This window comes from Schistocerca americana, chromosome 8 (genome assembly GCF_021461395.2).
Source record: "Schistocerca americana isolate TAMUIC-IGC-003095 chromosome 8, iqSchAmer2.1, whole genome shotgun sequence".
Taxonomy (NCBI): domain Eukaryota; kingdom Metazoa; phylum Arthropoda; class Insecta; order Orthoptera; family Acrididae; genus Schistocerca; species Schistocerca americana.
The window spans coordinates 507338117-507359051 of NC_060126.1; the positions used below are offsets into that span (position 1 = coordinate 507338117).

Below are 20935 nucleotides of genomic sequence, written 5' to 3' on the forward strand. Positions count from 1 at the left end.
GTCGCTTCTTTGGCGTTTTCAATCAGTCGTGAACCTGCAAATGCACGCAATCCACTGCAGTGCACTCCCTATTCTGCCCGGCATGCATTTTCAGCCTCATGACTGACTCAAAAAAATCAAAGAAGCGACTGTTAAAAGCTATACACTGCAGTGAAAAGGGTGCACCACGGGAATAAGTGTTTGGAGGGTAGAGTCTACAAACGGGTAAACAAAAGCAGCTATGACAGTGAGACTAGTGCCCCTCCCATAGCGCTATTTCGATTTAAATGCATTTTGACCATCAGTCGTATTAATTCAAATCATCAGCTGCTGTAGCATGACAAAAGTTCTTGCAGCTCCTTCCGCTCAGCTCGCTCGCGGGCAGGCGCAGCGAGTAGTGGCTACCCGCCGGGCGGCCATATTCCACGCGCCTGACTTTCGGGTCTTCAGAGCAAACTTGACCGCCTGTGCAGTGGACGCAGGCTCCCCACCACCACGCGAGCTGGAACAGCCTGGTATATCGTATAATTCATAACAAGTCAAGTGTGAAAAATAAGGTCGCTTTATTTAACAAATATGAAATCTCAACCATAATGTTCAAGTCGCATTCAAACTTTCCACTGTTATTGCAACACAACTTTCACTCTCAGCTCTGTTTTCCTGGATTATTTCCAAATGATCTTTATAGTTGTTTGTTTATGATAATCGTAAAGTATTTTGCAACGAATCCGTTACATCAACTGTTCTCGGTGCACTTATCTCGTTAATTCTCGATGAAGATTGAAGCTTTCCACATTAACCACCACTGAAACTTCCTGCCATTTAACAACTGTGTCTCAGATCAGGATCTTTGCCTTTCACAAGAATGTGCTACCTCAACTGAGCAATCTAGGTACAACTCACGACCCGCCCTCACAACTTCACTTCTGCCAGTACATCTATCACGTAGCCCATTGGAAGAAAGCAACTGACTAGAAAAAGTAACACAATCTCACTGATACCCAATGCCATGAAATACCGGACAATGGTCGTTATACTCGGTATCTCATATTTTCATCGAGAATTAACGTGACAAGTACACAGAGAATTGTTTATACAATCCAGTTTACTCTGTAGCATAACGTAAATACACCATCTGATCAAAAGTATGCACGTGACTACAGTCTTTGCCTTTAGGTCGGTTTGAATTCGCCTCGAGACACTTTCAATGAAATGTCTGTGGACGAACAGCGACCCATTCTTCTAGAGCCGAAACCAAAAATGTTGGATGCTGGGGTCAGCAGCGATGTTGACGCTCTACTTCATCCCAAAGGGTTCATGTCAGGACTCAGGGCAGGCTAGTCCATTTCAGGAATGTTCTAGGCAGCAAACAATTTCCTCAAAGCCGCTGCAGGGTACCCGCGCCGTCTAAAGCATCTAGTCATCACGGTTGGCGCGGCTCGCCCCCCCCCCCCCCCTCAGAGGTTCGAGTCCTCCCTCGGGCATCAGTGTGTGTGTGTGTGTGTGTGTGTGTGTGTGTGTGTTTTCTGTCCTTAGCGTAAGTTAGTTTAAGTTAGATTAAGTAGTGTGTAAGCCTAGGGACCCATCACCTCAGCAGTTTGGTCCCATAGGAACTTACCACAAATTTCCAAGTTTCCAAAGGCGCTGCTTTATGACAGTGTGCATTGTCATACTGATAAAATCAGTCATAGTCTCCCAACTGTTCCTGTACTTTAGGCAGTATAGAATGCTATAAAATGTGTTCATATTCTTCCGCATTTAGCACTTTATGAAGCACAATAACGTAACCACTCTCTAACCACGGTAAAAGCCCTCATACCATAACACCACTTCCTCTGTGCTTTACTGTTGGCACCACACGCGATGACAGATGACATTCTCCAGGCAATCGCAAAATCCAAACCCTTCCATCAAATTGCCACAGGGTGAAGTGTCATCACTCCAAATCACTCGCTTCCAGTGCCATCGTTCTTTGCAAGTGTCACTTAGCACCGATTACAGAAAGGTGTGGCTTATGAATAGCTGCTCGACCATTCTCTTTAACTCCTTATGAATTCAGGAGTAATCCCTTCTGCAGATTGCATGCGATTTTTTACAACCACTCTTCACAATGCTCCATATTCTCCGTTCGTCAGTATAAGAGGTCTGCCTGGTCTTTAGTTAGCTGTGTTTGTCCCTGTGCATATCCACTTCTCATCCACACCACCATCAGTCGACATGGGCAGCTTTAGAACGGAGGACCCCGATGGTAACACCCAATAACTGGTCCACGTTCGCAGTCACTGAGCTCTCCTGACTGACTACTGCTTCTCTACCGACAACACCATATTCCCCGCCTCAAGTGACATCTAGCGGTCAATTCCGCATTACATGGCGATGTGCGAATACTTTGGATCAGATAGCCTATGTACCATTCAATCCCTGGGAATTATTTTAAACTTGATATACGGGCACTTATCACTTCTTGCTACTGCACGCTATTCTTACCCTTAATTATTTGGCTCTGTGTACATACAGCGATACTCCGTTGAATGATCTCCTATCACAATCTCTTGAAATATATTAATTAATCTGCTTTCGCCTCATCAGGCACTTTACTTCCCATATACATATTGGCTCAAATGGCTCTGAGCACTATGGGACTTAACATCTGAGGTTATCAGTCCCCTAGTGTGTGTGTGTGTGGGTTGAGGTTTTCGGGCGCTAAACAGCGTGGTCATCAGCGCCCAAACGCATAGAAACAGGAACACATGCGGAGAAGAGACGAAGACGGACAGCGAACAAGGAGAACGGCTAAAAGACACAGACCTGACGCAGTTACAAATCCTCACATACAGAGGCAAAACAAGAGGAGAAGAAACGCACTAAAAAGGAAAGGAAACACAAGGAAAAGAGAACAGAAATTGAAGGGAAACAAGTAGGTAATCGTGACTGGCGGACCTCTTACCTAAAACCTGGGTGAACCAGTCACCCAGCAGCACATTAAAATCCTCTCCCTAAAATCCGAGGCAACAAATTGGACAGGACACAAAACCGTAAGACCTTAACCACAGTCGTTGCGTCGTCTTGCAAAATAGAGGGCAAATCCGGTGGCAAGGAAACCACCGCCCTCTGGTCAGAGAATAAAGGACAGTCAAGTAAAATGTGGCGCACAGTTATCAGGTCGCCACAAACACTACAGATTGGGGGGTCCTCCCGCCGGAGTAAAAAACCGTGCGTTAAGGGACTGTGCCCGATGCGGAGGCGGGTGAGGAGAACCTCATCCCGCCTGCATGACTGGTAGGATGTACGCCATGGCCGCGTGGTGGCCTTGACCAGACGCAGCTTATTTTCACCGACTGCCAGCCACTCCTCTTCCCATTGACGCATAACACGAGAACGCAAAAGGGAGGTAACAGCATGGAGGGGGACGGCACATTCAACAACGTGAGGGAGGGAACATGCATCTTTGGCAGCTACATCCGCCAGTTCGTTTCCCCTAATACCCACGTGCCCCGGCACCCAGCAGAAAGAAACCTCCTTCCCCTGCCGTTGCAGGTGGAGTAGGGCATCATGGATGTTCTGGACGACCGTATCCGCTGGGTACAAGTGTTGCATGGTCTGAAGGGCACTCAGAGAGTCAGAACAGATGAGAAACTTAAGACTGGGAACACATCTCATCTGTTCCAATGCCCGCAAGATCGCAAACAATTCGGCATCAAAGATGGTAAACGCTGCAGGAAGCCGTAATTTGATGACTCGATCAGGGAAAACAACAGCACAACCTACAGAGTCCCCCTGTTTAGAGCCATCCGTAAATACTGGTACATGGTCAGGATGCTGGTTTAAAATATCGTAAAATAAGGAGGTAAAAACAAACGCAGGAGTGCAGCTCCTCCGGTACTCTGACAAGTCTAAAAGGACGCTGGGCCTCTGGAGCAACCAGGGAGGCAGGCGGGTAAAACCCTGGAGTTGGGGTGCCAGACGCTCCACACCAAGGGACTCAAGCAAATGCTTGGCACGAATCCCAAATGGTCTCGTTGCCCTTGGACGACTGGAAAAGAGACGTTCCATAGGGGGTCGGGCAACAGTAGGGTATGCAGGGGAGGGAGGACAGGCAAGGAATTGACACACCCGTCGCACCATGAGGAGTTTCCGCCGGATGGCGAGCGGCGGTTCCCCTGCCTCAGCACACAGGCTGGGGATGGGACTGGTACGGAAGGCACCAGTGGCCAGCCTGATACCCTCATGGTGTACTGCGTCAAGAATCTTCAGATACGAAGGCCTCGCTGACCCATACACAGTGCATCCATAGTCAAGACGCGACCGGACGAAAGCCCTATAAAACTGCAGTAGACGCGCCCGATCTGCTCCCCAGGACCGATGGCTCAAACACTTCAAAATATTCAGCGCCTTCAGGGCCCGCACCTTGAGGTCTTTAAGGTGCGGCAACCACGACAACTTGGAATCAAAAGTGAGGCCCAGGAACCTCACAGTGTCTCTAAAAGGAAGAATGGTGCCCCTCAGACGCAATTCAGGGGAGGTAAAAGCACGTCGAGAACGATTAAAATGAACACACACACATTTGTCTGCAGAAAAGGTAAAACCCGTCTTCGCAGTCCATGCCTCTAATCGCTTTATCGTAAGCTGCAGCTGCCGACTAGCAGTGACAAGACTGGAGGAAGAACAGAAAACAGCAAAATCGTCCACAAACAAGGAGCACTGGGCAGGACTCCGGATTGTGGACGTGATACTGTTAATGGCGACGGCAAAGAGGGTGACACTTAAAACGCTTCCCTGAGGAACACCATTCTCCTGCACGTACAAATCAGATAGCACATTACCAACCCGATATCGAAAGAGGCGGCGGGAAAGAAAGGACCGAATGAAGATGGGGAGATGGCCACGAAAGCCCCACTGATGGAGTTGATTGAGGATAAGGCGGCGCCAAGTAGTGTCATACGCCTTATTAATGTCAAAGAATACACCTAGACAATGCTGGTTACGTAAGAAGGCCTGCTGGATGACCGCCTCAAGCAGGGTCAAGTTGTCTATAGTTGAACGACATCTCCGAAAGCCACACTGAGAACGGCTAAGGAGCTGCCTGGTCTCGAGCAGCCAAACCAGGCGACGGTTGACCATGCGTTCCAATGTCTTCCCGACACAGCTCGTCAAAGCAATACTCCGATAACTACTGGGATGCATTCGGTCCTTTCCCGGTTTGAGGAGGGGAACCAAAATCGCCTCCCTCCACGAGTCAGGGAACGTGCCGGATGACCATATCATATTAAAACAATTCAGGAGTACTTCCTTGGATGGCAGCAACAAGTGCTGCAGCATGCTGTACAGGATTTGATCAGCACCTGGCGCAGTATCATGAGCCACAGACAGCGCCGAATCCAGTTCCCACATTGTGAAGGGGCAGTTGTAGGGTTCAGAATTTGGAGACCGGAAGTCCAAGTGATCCCTCTCGATAGCAGTGCGGTAGCGGCAGAAATCTGGATCACAGTTCATAGTGGCAGTAGATTCGGCAAAATACGTGGCCAGTGTCTGGGCAATGTCTCTCGGCGCCGTGAGTAGACTACCCTGATGCAGCAATGCCGTGACAGGTAGTTGGCTGCGTTTCCCGGAGATCCTCCTGATGGCTTCCCACACTTTTGTAGAACTAGTGGAGCGGGAGATGGAGTTCAAGAACGATTGCCATGACCGTCGTTTGCTCTCTTTAATCACTCGCCGCGCCTTGGCCCTTGCCACCCGAAAGGCCGCAAGATTGTCAGCTGAGGGACGGCACTTGAAGCGGCGCAGAGCTGCACGGCGGGCTCGGATGGCTGAGCGGCACTCAGTGGTCCACCAAGGGACAAGGCGCCTCTTGGGATGACTTGAGGACCGTGGGATCGACAATTCAGCAGCATGGGAGATCACGGCTGTAACATGGTCGACCCATTCGTGGACGCTGGCACGGTGTTCCAAAACAGCTAAATCGCTGAAAAGTGTCCAGTCAGCTCTGCAGAGGTTCCACCTGGGTGGCACTGGTAATGCTACAGTCTCATCCAGGAGGCGAATCCAAAGGGGGAAGTGGTCACTAGAATGGAGGTCAGCGGCAACCTCCCACAGAGCAGAATCCGCGAGTGCTGGAGAGCAAAAGGAAAGGTCAATAGCTGACGACGACCCAGAAGCAGTACAGAAATGAGTGGGAGCACCAGAGTTGAGGATGCACAGTTCTTCGGATGCCATGAGGCTTTCCAGAATGCGACCCCTGGGGCAAGTAGTCGTAGAGCCCCATAAGACATTATGAGCATTGAAGTCCCCCAGAAGGAGAAATGGGCGGGGGAGTTGGGTAATAAGGTCTGTGAGAGCCTCAGAGTCTATGGCGTCCTGAGGCGGTAAGTAAACGGAACAGATTGTGAGCCTCTGCCCCACAAGAAGGTCAACTGCAACTGCTTGCAAGTCCGTAACGAGAGGGAGCTCAGATGAGTGGTGCATGTCATGGACAAAAACCGCAACACCACCCTTTGCCCTTTCCCCCATCAGATCATCTTTTCGATACACGGTATAGCCCCGTAAAGAAGGAGCATCAGTGGCCCGGAAATGTGTCTCTTGGAGACATAAGCACAAGGGGCGCTCTCGTACAAGGAGTTGTAATTCGGCCACATGCGTCCTGAACCCATTCAGGTTCCACTGTAATATGGGAGCCAGTGATCAGGGTGGCTGAATTTTCACCCTGCCCCTGTGCTTTGGAGGAGAGCCCGTACTGGCCGGAGATTTATTCCTGGGGCTGGAGCGAGAAGATCGCCCCCGGTCGACATCAATGTCCATCAGCTCCGATGGCGACCCAAGGGAGATGTCAGATAGTACGATGGCATCATCATCGGACTGACCGTGACTAGTCTCCTCAGGTGGCAAAACCTTCACCTTTGGCGTCTTCGTCTTGGGGGGCTTAGAATGCAGAACCTTGTCAACAGTTGGAGCTTTACTCGCCTGGGCAGAAGGTGCCATATGGGGAGGTGCAGGAAGTACCCCAATGTCAGCAACCACGGCCTTGTCCGATGTTGTGGGGAGAGCTGCAGGTTGCAAAACAACCGCAGCAGCACAAGTGCACTGGCAAATGCAGGTATTAGTGCTGACACTAGCAACCTCCGTTTGTGTAGCAACAGTGGCCAACTGTACCGGTTTCTGCAGAGTGGAAGCGAAAGATGTTGTAAACACAGGAGGCTGCATGGCCTTAAAGAGCTTCTTGGCCTCACCATAGGGGATGCGCTTAGATGTTTTGATCTCCTGTATCTTCCGTTCCTCGAGATAGATGGGGCAGACCCGGCTCCAGACAGGGTGACTCCCAGAGCAATTCACGCACTTCACAGGCGATGAACAATCGGCTCCTTCATGGGCAGGCTGACCACATTTACCACAAGTGGCTATCCCATTGCACCCCAACGTAGTATGCCCAAAGCGCTGACATTTAAAACAGCGCATTGGGTTGGGGAAATATGGCCGTACTGGCAAACGTAAGAAACCCGCTTTAACATGCTCTGGGAGTCTCGGACGATTGAACGTGAGAATAAACGAGTCGGATTTGACTAGGTCCCCATCGACTCGTTTCATAATATGCTGCACGTCGACAATACCTTCGTCAGCCCACTCAGATTTCAACTCGTCCTTGGGGATATCCACCAAGTCCCTACATGTCACAACACCCTTACTATAGTTCAAAGTGGAGTGGAGCTCGATCTCGATAGCGTACTCTCCGAGACAGGTTGCTTTCCTAAGAGAAGTGACTTGACGGGAACTAGAAGTTTCAACTAACAGAGTCCCATTGCGCAGACGCTTCACAGATTTCAGTGTTCCTGCAATTCCCTCAAGACCCTTGTGGATGTAAAAGGGAGAAACTCTCTCAAAGCTACCTTCCTTCCGTTTGACAATCAAAAACACATTCTGGATATCAGCATGTGCTCTGTTACGACAGTCTGATAAATCTCTAGTAACACCAGGCGCTGGAGGACTCGCAGCACGAAGTCGCTTTTTCGATTGGGTGTGTTTTCCTACCAGTGGCCCACCCAATCCACTGGTAGGGGGAAACGTAGAGGTCGAAGGGTCCATTGTGGTCCCACGAGCAGCTAGGGAACTAAAGGTCCGCTCAGACAGAGCCCCGCATGCCTGAGTAAGCCTTATACAACTGGGGTGCGGCAGGTGCCCCAGAGGTTGCCCGCTTGCGACTGTTCCACCCCAACAGCCATGCATCTTATAGGCGCGCAGCACACCATAAGATTGAGGGGTTTTTATAGAGGTTTACCTTCCTCGCAATCCAGGCGGTCAAGCCAAGATTACCATTCCCCGCAGCATACAACATTCCACCGCTGCGCCATGCGGTGGTCGCTGAAGCATGTCCGGGGCTTACGGTGACAGGAGACTGGCGGCGCTGACCAGTCCCCAGCTCAGGACCCCGGGGTCGCCAAGCCCGTACTCAGCAAATGAATGCTGAGCCCCTGGGGGGATCAGTCCCCTAGAACTTAGAACTACTTAAACCTAACTAACTTAAGGACATCACTCACATCCATGCCCAAGGCAGAATTCGAACCTGCGACCTTACAGTCGCGCGGTTCCAAACTGAAGCGCCTAGAACCGCACGGCCACCACGGCCGGCCATATACATATTACCACATTTTATATTAATTACTGCTCACGTAACTCCAATGCTCGTCTCATACTGAAGTTTAAAAATGAACACGTGTTCCAACAGAAAAAAACACGTTAAAACTACACTGCCCAGCGGAGGTTTGTCTGGTTACCAATGCTACGCTTACGAAATCCCCACTCAAATAACAGACTGTCCTCTTGTTAGAAAGTGCAACTTAAGGTAAAGCTGTCATTAACACCTCGGTGCTTCACTATACATACCCTATGTTCTGCAATGGCTGTTGCTGGTTCCTACTGGCTGCAAGGAGAATACAGGAGCTGTCTCCCAAAATCCCTCCAAATAAATTCCAAATTGGGAGGCATACCCACGAAACCTTTAGCACCACAATCGCTGATATTAAAACAAAGACAAGTACAGAACAGAAAGGATACGGTCCTATTAGAGGTAGTATGCCCTTGCCTCCTTCTGACCTCGGAACTGACTTGTCCAGGCGGTTATGGCTGAATCTACAGTATAAATCGAATCCAACCAAAGTGCCACTCGGCATTTTTCAGGTAAACAGTTCACTGACAAAGATGAAAGAAAGGAGGCAGACAAAAATCCTTATATCAAATCCAGAGTGAACCTCAAGCCTTTTTGATTGGAGTGTCAGATGTCGAAATAAGTGGCGTCACGGTATGAGCTTTGTACCACAGCCCAGTGTCCAGGAACAGTAGAGCCACACGTGGGTTGCTGGCTTCGCAAACTGCAGTCTCGTGTTCCTCACTGCCAGCCACTATCTACACAGTAAGATCACTGTGGGCTCGGGGACTTAACGTCGTAGAGTGCACGCATCCGTAACTGCTGCACCCCCCCCCCCCCTCTCCTCACCACCACCTCATTGTTGCTATATGGGCTTGTAGCCAGCAGAATACCACCTCTTTCCATAGGCACTGTAAGCGAATGAAGGTGTCTTTCATGGTTTGGAGTGGTTTGTAGCTCAAAGAATTCCCAGTGCACGGGGAGAACTTTGGAAAGGGAAATAGAGTTCAGGGACAAGAAATAAAAATATTGAGGTTTGCCGATGACATTGTAATTCTGTCAGAGACAGCCAAGGACTTCAAAGAGCAGCTGAATGCAGCGGATACTGACTTGAAAAAATAATTAGAAGAAGATGAAAATCAGCAAAAGAAAAACAAGGGTAATGGAATGTGATCTAAATAAATCAAGTGATGCTGAGGAAATTAGATACGGAAATGTGACATTAAAATTAGTAGATGAGTTTTGCTGTAACAGGTGATGGCCGAAGTAGAAAGAATATAAAATGCAGGCTGACAGCAGCAAAGAAAGCAGTTCTGAAAAGCAGAAATTTGTTAAAAATCTCTGTATATAAAAGGCAATGTTCTGACAGACTGACTCATCATCACCCAGGCAACATCGCTAAGGATGGAAAATTGAAGATTGGAGAGGGTGTTGGTCTTATACTGTACCCATCGTTTATGAGAAGATTGTCCGAAATTCCACTCCTAAGGAGGTGAAATAGGAGATGAAAGGCTTTTTGAAAGTATGTCGCTATCAAGGGCTTTTTTGAAGCTAGAACTACAAAACTGGTATTTGGTTTCTCAGTCAGAAAATAAAAAATATGTTTTAGTATTTTTTGGAAACTCACCCACTAAGGGGATAAAACATTGGGTAAAGGCTTTTTTGAAAGCAAATAATTACTGAAGAACTACAGGATATTTAAGGCTACATCTATGGCAATTGATATTTGACTTTTCTGTTTAAAAAATCAATACGTGTTTCAGTGTTTCTGGAAATTCTACCCCTAACATGTACAACAGGGGATCAAAATTTTTAAGAAAACATTTCGTTACATTAAAAATATTTGAAGGTAAATTTATGAAAACTGGTATTTCACTTCTCAGTTAGAATTGAGAAATACATGTTATGGGATTTGCTATGGAAATATCTCCCTGAGAACACAAAAGGCCTGATTAACAAAAACTTTGGACTGGACTGAAGCCAACAGAATCGCTTTTTGGCCGGAAATACGTCCTGAAAAGACTATGCGTCTATTGCCTTAATCAGCGTGAAAAGCTCAGAAGGTGTTTTATTTTGTGAACATAAAACTTCACTTAAAAGGACAGTCTACGCGAGTGAAGCAGCGCGCGCTATCCTACTCTAATATAAACTAAGTGTCTGGAACTCTTTGTGGAAGTATTTGTCTATAGTGCAGATTGTTTGGGAGTGAAACTTAGACAATAAGGAGTTCAGAACTGAAGAGTCTTAAATAATGTACTGTAGAAGAATACTGAAGATTAGATGGGTAGGTGGAATAATATGTGAGAACGTACTGAATCGAACTGGGGAAAAAAAGAAATTATGGCAGCATAACTTGACTAAGAGAATGAATCTGAATATGGAATTGTAAGAAAGAGTGTGTGTGTGTGTGTGTGTGTGTGTGTGTGTGTGTGTGTGTGTGTGTGTGTGTGTGTGTGTGTGTAGGGGGGGGGGGGGGGGGAGGCGGAGGAATTCTAGACAGACATCAAGGCTTGAATACAATGGGCACGTTTAACACTAGAACGGTAATTTTGACCCCACATAAATTATTTTCATATTTGACTTATACAAGCAATTTTTTAGTGTATGTTAATCCATACTTTATTTCTAGTAATCTCAACAAGTATTTACAATTAGAAATAATAATTACTAATTTATTTGAACAACAATGTATTATACAATTTTTTTATTAACTATTCATACAACCTTCTAGACACATTTAGTATATTTGTTTCATTTTACTCTCACATGTGTTGTACGAACAGCTCTGTATTACTTTCCACTCAAGTCATTTGAAGCTGCTAGACGCACTTAGCACAGGTGATTTCTGTTTTACAAGCACATTTTTCGCACACGGCTTTGTGGCACTGTACACAGTTTTCGCTGGTCTTGTTGTCTTTACAGAGGCTGATTTGACATTTCCTCCGCTTTCTAGGTAATTTCAGTCCCATACTGTCTTCCTCTGCCTGATGTTCTTGCTCTTTCGTTCCCTTGAGTTCATTTGCCAGTTGAAGTATGAACTACTTCCTTTCCATTTTCTTGTTCGTTACAATGTTGTAGATGACCCATAAATTTATTGCCGCAATGTCCACTATGTTGTAGAAGACATGCATTGGCCATCTCTTACATGCAACCTTCATAGTACATTTATGGCTCATTTGATCGACCATGTCCACCCCATACTTTGTTGCTTTGTAGAATGTTCCAGTTTCAGGTTTTTTCTTTCCTTCCTTGCTTATTGCTACTTCAGCATGCAGCGAACTCAAAAGAATGACATTTTTATTCTTCTTTCTTTGGTGTACTGTAAGGTGCAGTCTGTGTTGCCACTATTATCCAGTATTGTGGTGGAGCATATTTTAGCATTCGGCTTCCTTACTTCATTGGGGATTTCACGGCAGATCTTGTTCATTGCATCGACTACTGAAGTTTTCTTTTTGAGCTTTTTAGCAAGTTGAAGAGACGTAAAGAAGTTGTCTGTGGTCACATTTCTTCCTTGATTTACAAATGGCTCTATGAGACACAGAATGACATAGTCTCCAAGAGTTTGTTTCTCTCTCTGCGTGTCCTCTATGCCGAGGTATAGGAAAACATTACTTTGTAGTTACAGCCAACCAGAATTTGACACCATATTTGTCTGGTTTGTTGGACATGAATTGAATCAACCTGCATTTTGCTTTGCTTGGTAACAGCTGCTAGTCAGTGGTTATATTTGTCCAGGGTGGTAGGCGCAAATACTTTTCAATGAACTTTCCCCGAATTTCAGATACTAGAGCGAATTTGTTGGCTGCCAGGCGTTCAGCCCGGGTTGATTTTTCACCTAACAGAGAAATCTGAGAAGCTTCTGAAATCTGTCCTTTCGCATAATATCCTTGATAAAAGCAGGCCCCCACGAGTGCGACCAGAGATAATCCATAGACATACCTTTTGTGCACAACAGACCTCGAACATACATGATGGCTATCAGTTTCTCCAGTTCCTCGAGTGACACAGCCCAGTCATTGTTTTTTAGTACTTTTCGAGGATTTGATTCCGCGTATTTCTTCATGAGACACAGCAGTGTTTCATCAAAAATGAGACGGAAGGCACTGATGACAAATCTGTCTACTCGTTGGCAAGCATAAGCAGTGGGACCTCCTCTCTCCTTCAGAACATTCACAGCTGACCGCCTTCCAGAAGATGAGTAATTTCCAATCTGCCACACGGTTCCATCCCTTGCAATTATCTTTCTAGACACTTCCATCTGTACCTGCTGGGTTGAAAGAGGTGATGACTGACGTATATCAGCATCTGAATCCTCCTCCACTAATCGCCCATCGTTCACAATGTCTTCATCTTCACTTGTCTCAGGTACATAATCATCATCTTCATCAGTGAAGTCAATTTCCAATTCAACTTCGGAATTCTCTAAGAGATATAAAACTTCTTCATCAGAAAGTCCATGCTGACGATACATGTTCGAAAACGTGTTCCGCGGACAAAGACTGCCTCAGTGACAACACAAGCAGTGGCGGACTGGAATGTACACGTGCCAAGTTGCAACAATGAGGAGCAACTGCTCTGCGTTACTGCTCGCTGTTGCCACTGTATTGTCGGATAATTTACTTATATTCAGAACATAAATTACAGAGGGGTCAAATTGACCCCTCCCGCCGTTCTAGGTATACTGAATGAAATGGCGAAGAAAATTAAAATATTTTGTAAATACTAAAACATCTTCAGAAAGAGGAGAAAAATTAGAAGTAATATAATTTCATCAAGGAAGTAAATAAATTGGATATGACAATGAACGAAAAACGTATGACAGGGGTCATTTTCACCCCTTCCGCCGCTCTAGTGTTAAAATGCATGGAGAGCTATATCGAATCACTCTTCGGATTGAAGACCACGACAACAATAACGCAACACTAATTAGGTACACACTTGTTCTTGTCCAGTTTCTTAACAACAAAACATGTTGTGTTTGGCAGCGTGCATGCACGTATAGTTCTGGTGTCAAATATTAGAGCAGTATGGCATTAATGCAGTTTCATATCTGCTTGCCAAGTTTTCCTGGTGCATACAAAGATTCTTAAGAGGTGATACTATCGATATGTGTATGTGTATCAGTATATTTGGCTGGAAACTTACAACATGGAACCAAGTTCATCTGTCACAATAAAAAGGAAAAATAGACTTCTTTGTAAATACCTTGCACATAGCCATAGAAGTACTTGGAAAATATACCTAACATATTTACTTTGTAACACAGTGAGATGCTGCTATTATAAGAGACTGTCGCATAAGTAAGGTTTTGCAACAAGAAACCAGGCAAATATTTTTGCACGTGGGTTTATAATTTCTCCAGAAATGAAATGTGGAGTACTATAAACACATTGCGGGGATTCTGCAGACCTGATCATGCAGGACTCTGGTCTTTTGGAACGTCAGGCGCTTTGAATGATTATGAAAGAGGCAGTGAAATTCAGAACGGTATGCATACACAGCTACAGCTACTGCTCGCTTCCCCCCAAAAATATAGCACAGACAGTACAGAACGCAGTACGCCAATATGAAGAGACTCTTACACATGGAGAGACAAATCATAAAACAGATGCCCGCTACACGCTACAGAGAGAAAGGCGCTGCTCTGGTGTCAATAGGGCCCGTCTTTATTCCAACTACCGCTTGAGTTATGTCAATATGACAGAATAACTTTATTTGTTTCTCTCCTGGATTATTATGGCCTAAAGTGAGGTGTTTACGAAACTACAGATTGTGTTTTTCCAGTGTGAATATCATCGTCAGTAAGTACTCCTTTAGAAGGTTCTACCTAAAATATATCGGATAAAGGGTGCTACGGCTGGTCATCCCTCCCTCCCCTCCGCTAAAAGAAGAGAGTCGTGAAAACGTTTATATTCTTGGATAAATAAAATTCCAAATTTCTCAACAATCTTTTAGGGAATGAAGTAACATAAAAACGAAGAGTCGCGAAGATGGCAGAAGAACCCAGAAAATTACAAACTTTGCGGCCTTGCATCCTGATTGCCTGTAGAAAACATTCCTGCCAAGTAAAGGTGCACCTGGCACAACAAATCCATGACGATTCGATAGTCCACAAGTAGGAGCAACAAAACAAATGAAGCTAAGAGTATCGCAAGACAGAGGGGACCACCACCACGACACTCCCTCCCTCTGCGCCGGGCCATATAGCTTGGCGGTCTGGGCGCCCTGCCACAGTTCGCGCGGGTCCCCCCCACCCCCACCCCGCCCCGTTGGTGGTTCAAGTCCTCCCTTGGATGTGTGTGTGTGTGTGTGTGTGTGTGTGTGTGTGTGTGTGTGTGTGTGTGTGTGTGTGTGTGTTTTGTCCCTACCGTAAGTTAGTTTAGGTAGTGTGTAAGCCTAGCGACCGACGACCTCTGCAGTTTGGTCCCTTAGGAACTTATCACAAATTTCCCACCGCGCTAAGTAAAGAGCGACTAATACTAACTTCCTGAATGAAGGCGGAAATGACAAAGAAACACCTTCTCCTTCATTTACACGCCCACACAGCAACAGTTTCTGAGCGCACCACCTTAGTTTCAGGCGAAATACTGATAATGATGAATGCAAACCCCTATTTTATATTGCGTAAATGTGAGATGATGTCAAACTTGTGAGAGTTTGTTGCTATTATAGTTCCTAATCCAATTGCATGACATATGTGTCTCAAATTTTTTGTAGAACGCTTTTCAAAGATTATATTTTTCTGAATTCCAATTTCTTGATAGTTGCGGTAAAGTGACAGATTAAAAACTTTTGTATGTAAACATATTATAGTTACCAGTGTATCAAAGCATTTATCGTAGGGATCTGTGGAGCCTTTAAAAGAGGTGATGGCAAGCTAAAGTGAACATTTTGCTACTCCTATGATGTCTGCCCAGCCACAGGAGTCTCTCGAGTAAATTCGTCGAATTAAACACGCGTAACTGAGTGCCCCTTTTGTTAACTATGGCGTTAGTTAGCTGCAGCATTCATTTTACAAACAGTGCTTCTAAAAAAATAAGATGCATTGATTTACATACACAAGTATATTGATAGGTATTGAAAAATAGCAACTGATGTACTTTTATTATTTGATACTTATATATTACAGTTAGTGTGTTACAGATATTTTGAGTGGAACAACCCCTGCAGATCAATCTTATTTTGCTAAAGATTTTATTATTACCCTGGTGCGAACGCACAATTTTTTCCGAGATGTTGAACCTGGCTCTCTGTTTCAGGAGGAAGAAGACGACGAGGAAGACGAAGATGAGGAGGAAGAGGAGAGCGAAACGGAAAGCGAATCAGAGTCTGAGAGCGAGCAGTCCGAGGAGGAGCAGAGCGACGGAGACCTGGCGCCCGACGCGCCGCCGGAGAAGCGGAAGCAGAACCTCACGGAGAGGGCCAAGAGGCACGAGAACGCGCTGGCCGCCCTCAAGAAGGGCAACTTCCTGCTCAAGGCCAACATCGACCGGCTCAAGGACGAGCTGTTCAAGCAGAAGGAGATGTCGCTGACGCTGCAGGAGGACCTCAACTCCGTGCTGGCCGAGCTGGGCTGAGCTGAGTCCGGTCGGCCCGAGGAGGCGGGCAGCTCCGAGTGGGGGCGCTGCGACACGAACGAAGACTGCTGTCTCTCCCTGGACACGCCGAGACTTTGCGGGTTGGACGCTCCAGTGCACCACCTGCCGATTCCGAGGATGCAGCAAATACATGACCTGCTCCAACATTCAGAGTTAGCTTTATTTCCAAATACGACCAGAGCAAGTTTAAAAATGCTCATTTCTGATCAGTCGACACTAACAACATGCAGTCAGTGTCGTGGCAGTTGATTGTAGTCATCTGGTCCCTGTCTTTGCTGACGCTAGTTCCTACTTCGAGGTTAACACGAGGCAGGCACTCAACCGTCACACGTTTCTCATTACTATTACGTTTCCGCAGCTGGATGCCGTCCTCTCACCACATCATTCTGAAGTAAGTTGAGAGTGTCATCTACGACACCTGTCTGCAGATTTTCTTCTGTTTGGTTTAATAACCTGTGTAGTTTTTTTTAACCAGAGATCGGAAATTGGCAATCGAGCATCTGCTTCTTAAGAGTTCTGACAACCACAGCCAGAATAGTCAATGTATTAGTTTCAACAGCCACGAGGACAGCTCACCTCCACGTCATGGAAGCCATTGCTCTATGATATAATCTACACAAGCAGGTTATTCCAATATTACTTACTTAATCAATATCCACGTTAACCGTCATTATGCTTCAGTACAATTCACAAGTAACCAGAACTATTCCTGGCAGAAAACAACACATGATTTTAAGGAGAAAGCATATATGAATATGTTTGACTCTCACTACAAAAATCTTTGCTCAGTTCCTCACAGAGCACAACATGTCAAGTGGCATACAGCCTAACTTAGTGCATACTATAAAGATGAATATTAGTTATTTTTTTCTTTTCGACCCCAAAGCCTGGCTATAGTCTCACTGCAACCTTATTTCTTGCAGCAGTGCCAGTTCTTCCGGGATCATGTGAACACCCTAGACCTGAATGGAGGTGGCACTGTCTTTCAAAGTGTATATATTTGACGATCTCACTCGTAAGCTCAGTCTTCAAAGTATATATCCAGTTTTTGGTCTGTTACAGAGAGGGAATTTGATTCTCCAAATATGGGTTGATACTCAATAGTATCTCAGAAACAAATCAGACAATCCAATCCATTATACTGGAGCATAGTGTGAGCAAAGGCAAGCAGAAAAACAGAACTGTAGACAGCACAATCTTCTCACTTCACTACCATTCATGATTCATTCTGATGAAACTGCATTTATCCACCTTCTTCTTCTTCTTCTTCTTCTTCTTCTTCTTCCTCTAGTTTCTGAGTCAATGCGTCCTTCCCACTCTCAAACGGAAATTTCACTAATATCCCCCGATCTCCACAGAGGTTCTTTGTCTTACATCTTACCATGCTAACAATCACAGAAAATGATATGTAAGACAGTTTTAAAATATTTATTACGTTTACTGCAGCTGAGTTCTGTAAGAGTGGAATTACTGATGAACTATAGTAGCCAGTTTTTAGATGTGTCTTCAAGAAACTATCTCACTGATAAATCTGCATTATGGTATACTGCATAGGAGCCACACCACTGATATGCTGTACTCATGGAAACAGCAGCAGTGTCACAAAGCATGAAAAGCAAGAATAACAGGAGTGCAGTGTATTTGCAACATTCTCCAAAAGCAGCTCATTTCATTGGCAGAAGAAAGATGAACACAAACATTCCTTAGACACATAACTCAAACAAACGAATTTTCAAACTAACAAGCTTATGTCTTTTTGAAGTTTTCAAGCTACAATATGTTTATAGTTTACGATGAACATAAAAAATAACAAAACTCACTTTACTATGTATATCCAAGAAATCTATTACAGCTCTTCACTGACACCACATCATAAACATGTTCTGTATTGGACATATTAAGTGACAAAATATGTGGTCCTGGCTGTGTTCAAGCTGCAAAGTCTACATTGAACTCTCGACCGACATGTTCTAACGTCTCTGATCGATGAGACATACGGACCTATTCTTTTTTTTAAAAAATGTTGTTTGTGCAATGTGCTGTACTATAGAAACTTTTATTGTATGTGAATGATGTAAGGAATATATGCAGAGAATGTATCCCACAACCACGAATACAGAACGTAAAATATTACATATGGCAATATCGTCCTCTAGTCACTGTTGCTTTAAAAGTACCAAAATGAAAACCACGCAATAATAATCTGAAACGTTCAGACAGTTATCACTCAAATGATAAAGCACTTCAAGAATAAATGAATATTTAAATTTTTTACACTGATATGTTCCTTTGAAGTAACTGTAGAGGAAATTAATTACCGATGATTCTACGGAAGATACTTTTTCTGAAACAAGGCTTAGAACTCTTGACACAATCTTCATTTAGTAGCAACCTCTTAATTATACACTGGTAATGCAGTGGGTACTTGGTATTTTGTGCAAATACTAATGGACCATTTCTTTTCTTACCAATTACAGTTAACTGCAGAAGTTGATATTTTTCTGTAACAATTAATCAGATTGTAAGATCTGATGAAAATGATTATAGTGTTAATTAAGCATCCCTAAAATAATGGGACACATTCTTGGCATTTTTATACATGTGAATGGTCTCAAAACAGAGTGTATTTAATTCCTACTGAAAGAAAAATTTAAAAGTTTGTATTTTTGATGTTTTTATATGTTGAAATTCAGCTTTAAGTGATATTAGTAATAAAAAATGCTCTTAGCTGTTTAACAAGAATTATGTAACTGACAGTTTTCCATAACCCAATTAATATCAAAATATTAGATACTTTTAAGGATTCATTATGTATTTTTATATAACAGAAATACAAAAATATTACACAAAAGATGTACAATCAAACTATCTTTCAAAAACACCACAAAACATTTTCAAGAAACAGTCACCCATCTTCCTTAAATACACCCAAGACTCAAGTTAAGTATGTTGTAAGTTACCAAGTTTACTTCTTGTCTGAACGTAAACTTCACCGAAAAAGTATGCTGTCTACTCTAGCACAAAAACCCGGTCAGCTTAGATGTTAACACCACATGGTATCTATCGCTCACACACATTAAAGTATGGACAGTCAAGCTTTGAAAGGTGGAAATGACTAGTCGACAATATCTCTGTCAAATTATTTGAATTACACTAGCTGCAACCACCCTAAAATAAATTTTCCCACACTTTATGTTTACAGCAGATAGCGTGAACTTCTGGGCGAGGAGATGAGTGCCACTGTTGGAGAGGTAATGCTGAGTACATCTCAGTTTATAAGAATCACTGAGCAATAGACTGTATCCAAAGAACATAACTGTTTCAATAAAAATAATAAGGTTATGAAACACTGGCACTATAAGATGTGTATCAAAAGCTACCAGAGTATCAGGATGCTCCAAAGCTTTGGGGCCAAAATTATACACACATTAGAGGGTTCTGAAGCGAGTACATTGAGACAAAGAACTAATGTAATTAAGGAGTGCATCGAAATAAAGCTTACTAGAAACGTAATAAACTGTATTAAGAATAAGTTATCACTATGCTTCCTGATGATATTTGTGCTTGATTTATTTACACTTAAATCAGTAATGTAGAGAAAAAACTGCTGCTTCCTCATTTTCATTCAATAGTTGCTGTGCTACAGATACAGCCACACATGTTAGAAACTGATTTGGTGGTAAGAATCTAGCAGAGTGTTTGTTGAGCTGACAAATGCCAACTGTGACAGCTTGGACACCACTGAATAATGCACAGCATCTCAACTTTCACAAACTGATGGTGATGTGAATGTAAAACATAACCCCACAGAGTGTTTAAAAGTTGAGGCACCCCCTTTCCTTCAGATAACTCCACATTTATATTTCACCCAGATAACACCAGTCAGAACTGGAGTGGATTACACAAGCCTTCTTCAAAGAATGCAGTGTAGCACTACTGCCACAGCAAGCATATTCACCTGACATGCTGTCCAATGAACTTGGCAGAATATTTTTGATTAGTAACTTGCTCATCACTATACATCCCCAACAACAGATGGTTCTTTGTGGACTCTCAAAACATTGCACAGAGGGAGATACATCACTCTCTCATTCTGTGCTAAATTTAGGAGTTGGTTCTGATTGCAGGATATGGGAGCATCTCATCATACTGAATTCTAAACACATGTACAGTTCCGTTATTTTTAATCATTTGTGTTCGTCTTGTACATAACATGGCTTCAGTCATACGTAACCTTGGTGTTGCAGTCAATATCAGATGAATTGTTTAATCTGAATATAAACAGTCTACGGGCTAAAGGCAACTATTCATCAAAAAGTTGAGGTGGTGTGCCACTGATAACCAATAAGCAATACAGAGAAAGTTACTAGCTTTTGACTTCCAGTCGAGCTGTCTCGTTGGGAGAATGTAACCACCTCCACAGCTCTGGAGGACGATTCCTTGTTCTCAGTCTCTAGGTTATTTAGCTCATTTTAGGTTTAGGTCATTACCTTTGCTACTTAAACTATCCATAATCCACCAAGGACTCTTTGGACAATATTTAATTAGAACATACAATGATAGTAATAATGGGAACACTTGCAGCTAGTCTTTCATGAAACACAAAGAGATTGAGCAAGACATTCTGAAAAACATTAAAGCTTCCTCTTCATTAAAATCCCCATATTTTTATGGTCCTGTGTATTATACACTAGGGATTTTACGAAGGAGGGTCAGATAGTGATAG

The 20935-nt window shown here is 44.2% G+C and overlaps 2 protein-coding genes across 4 annotated transcripts in view; one reads left to right on the plus strand and one right to left on the minus strand.

Annotated features, from left to right (window-relative positions):
• LOC124544868 (serine/arginine repetitive matrix protein 1-like) overlaps window positions 1-18945 on the plus strand; it is a 230005-nt gene extending 211060 nt beyond the window's left edge. For both annotated transcript variants that reach the window (XM_047123580.1, XM_047123581.1), the window contains one exon: window positions 15871-18945. In XM_047123580.1, coding sequence (XP_046979536.1) covers window positions 15871-16188 — 318 coding nt within the window. In that variant the 3' untranslated portion in view covers window positions 16189-18945. The remainder of the gene's footprint in view (window positions 1-15870) is intronic.
• The window catches only part of LOC124544869 (trichoplein keratin filament-binding protein), a 754849-nt gene that overhangs the window by 708123 nt on the left and 25791 nt on the right, over window positions 1-20935 (minus strand). The gene's annotated exons all lie outside the window — the stretch shown is intronic.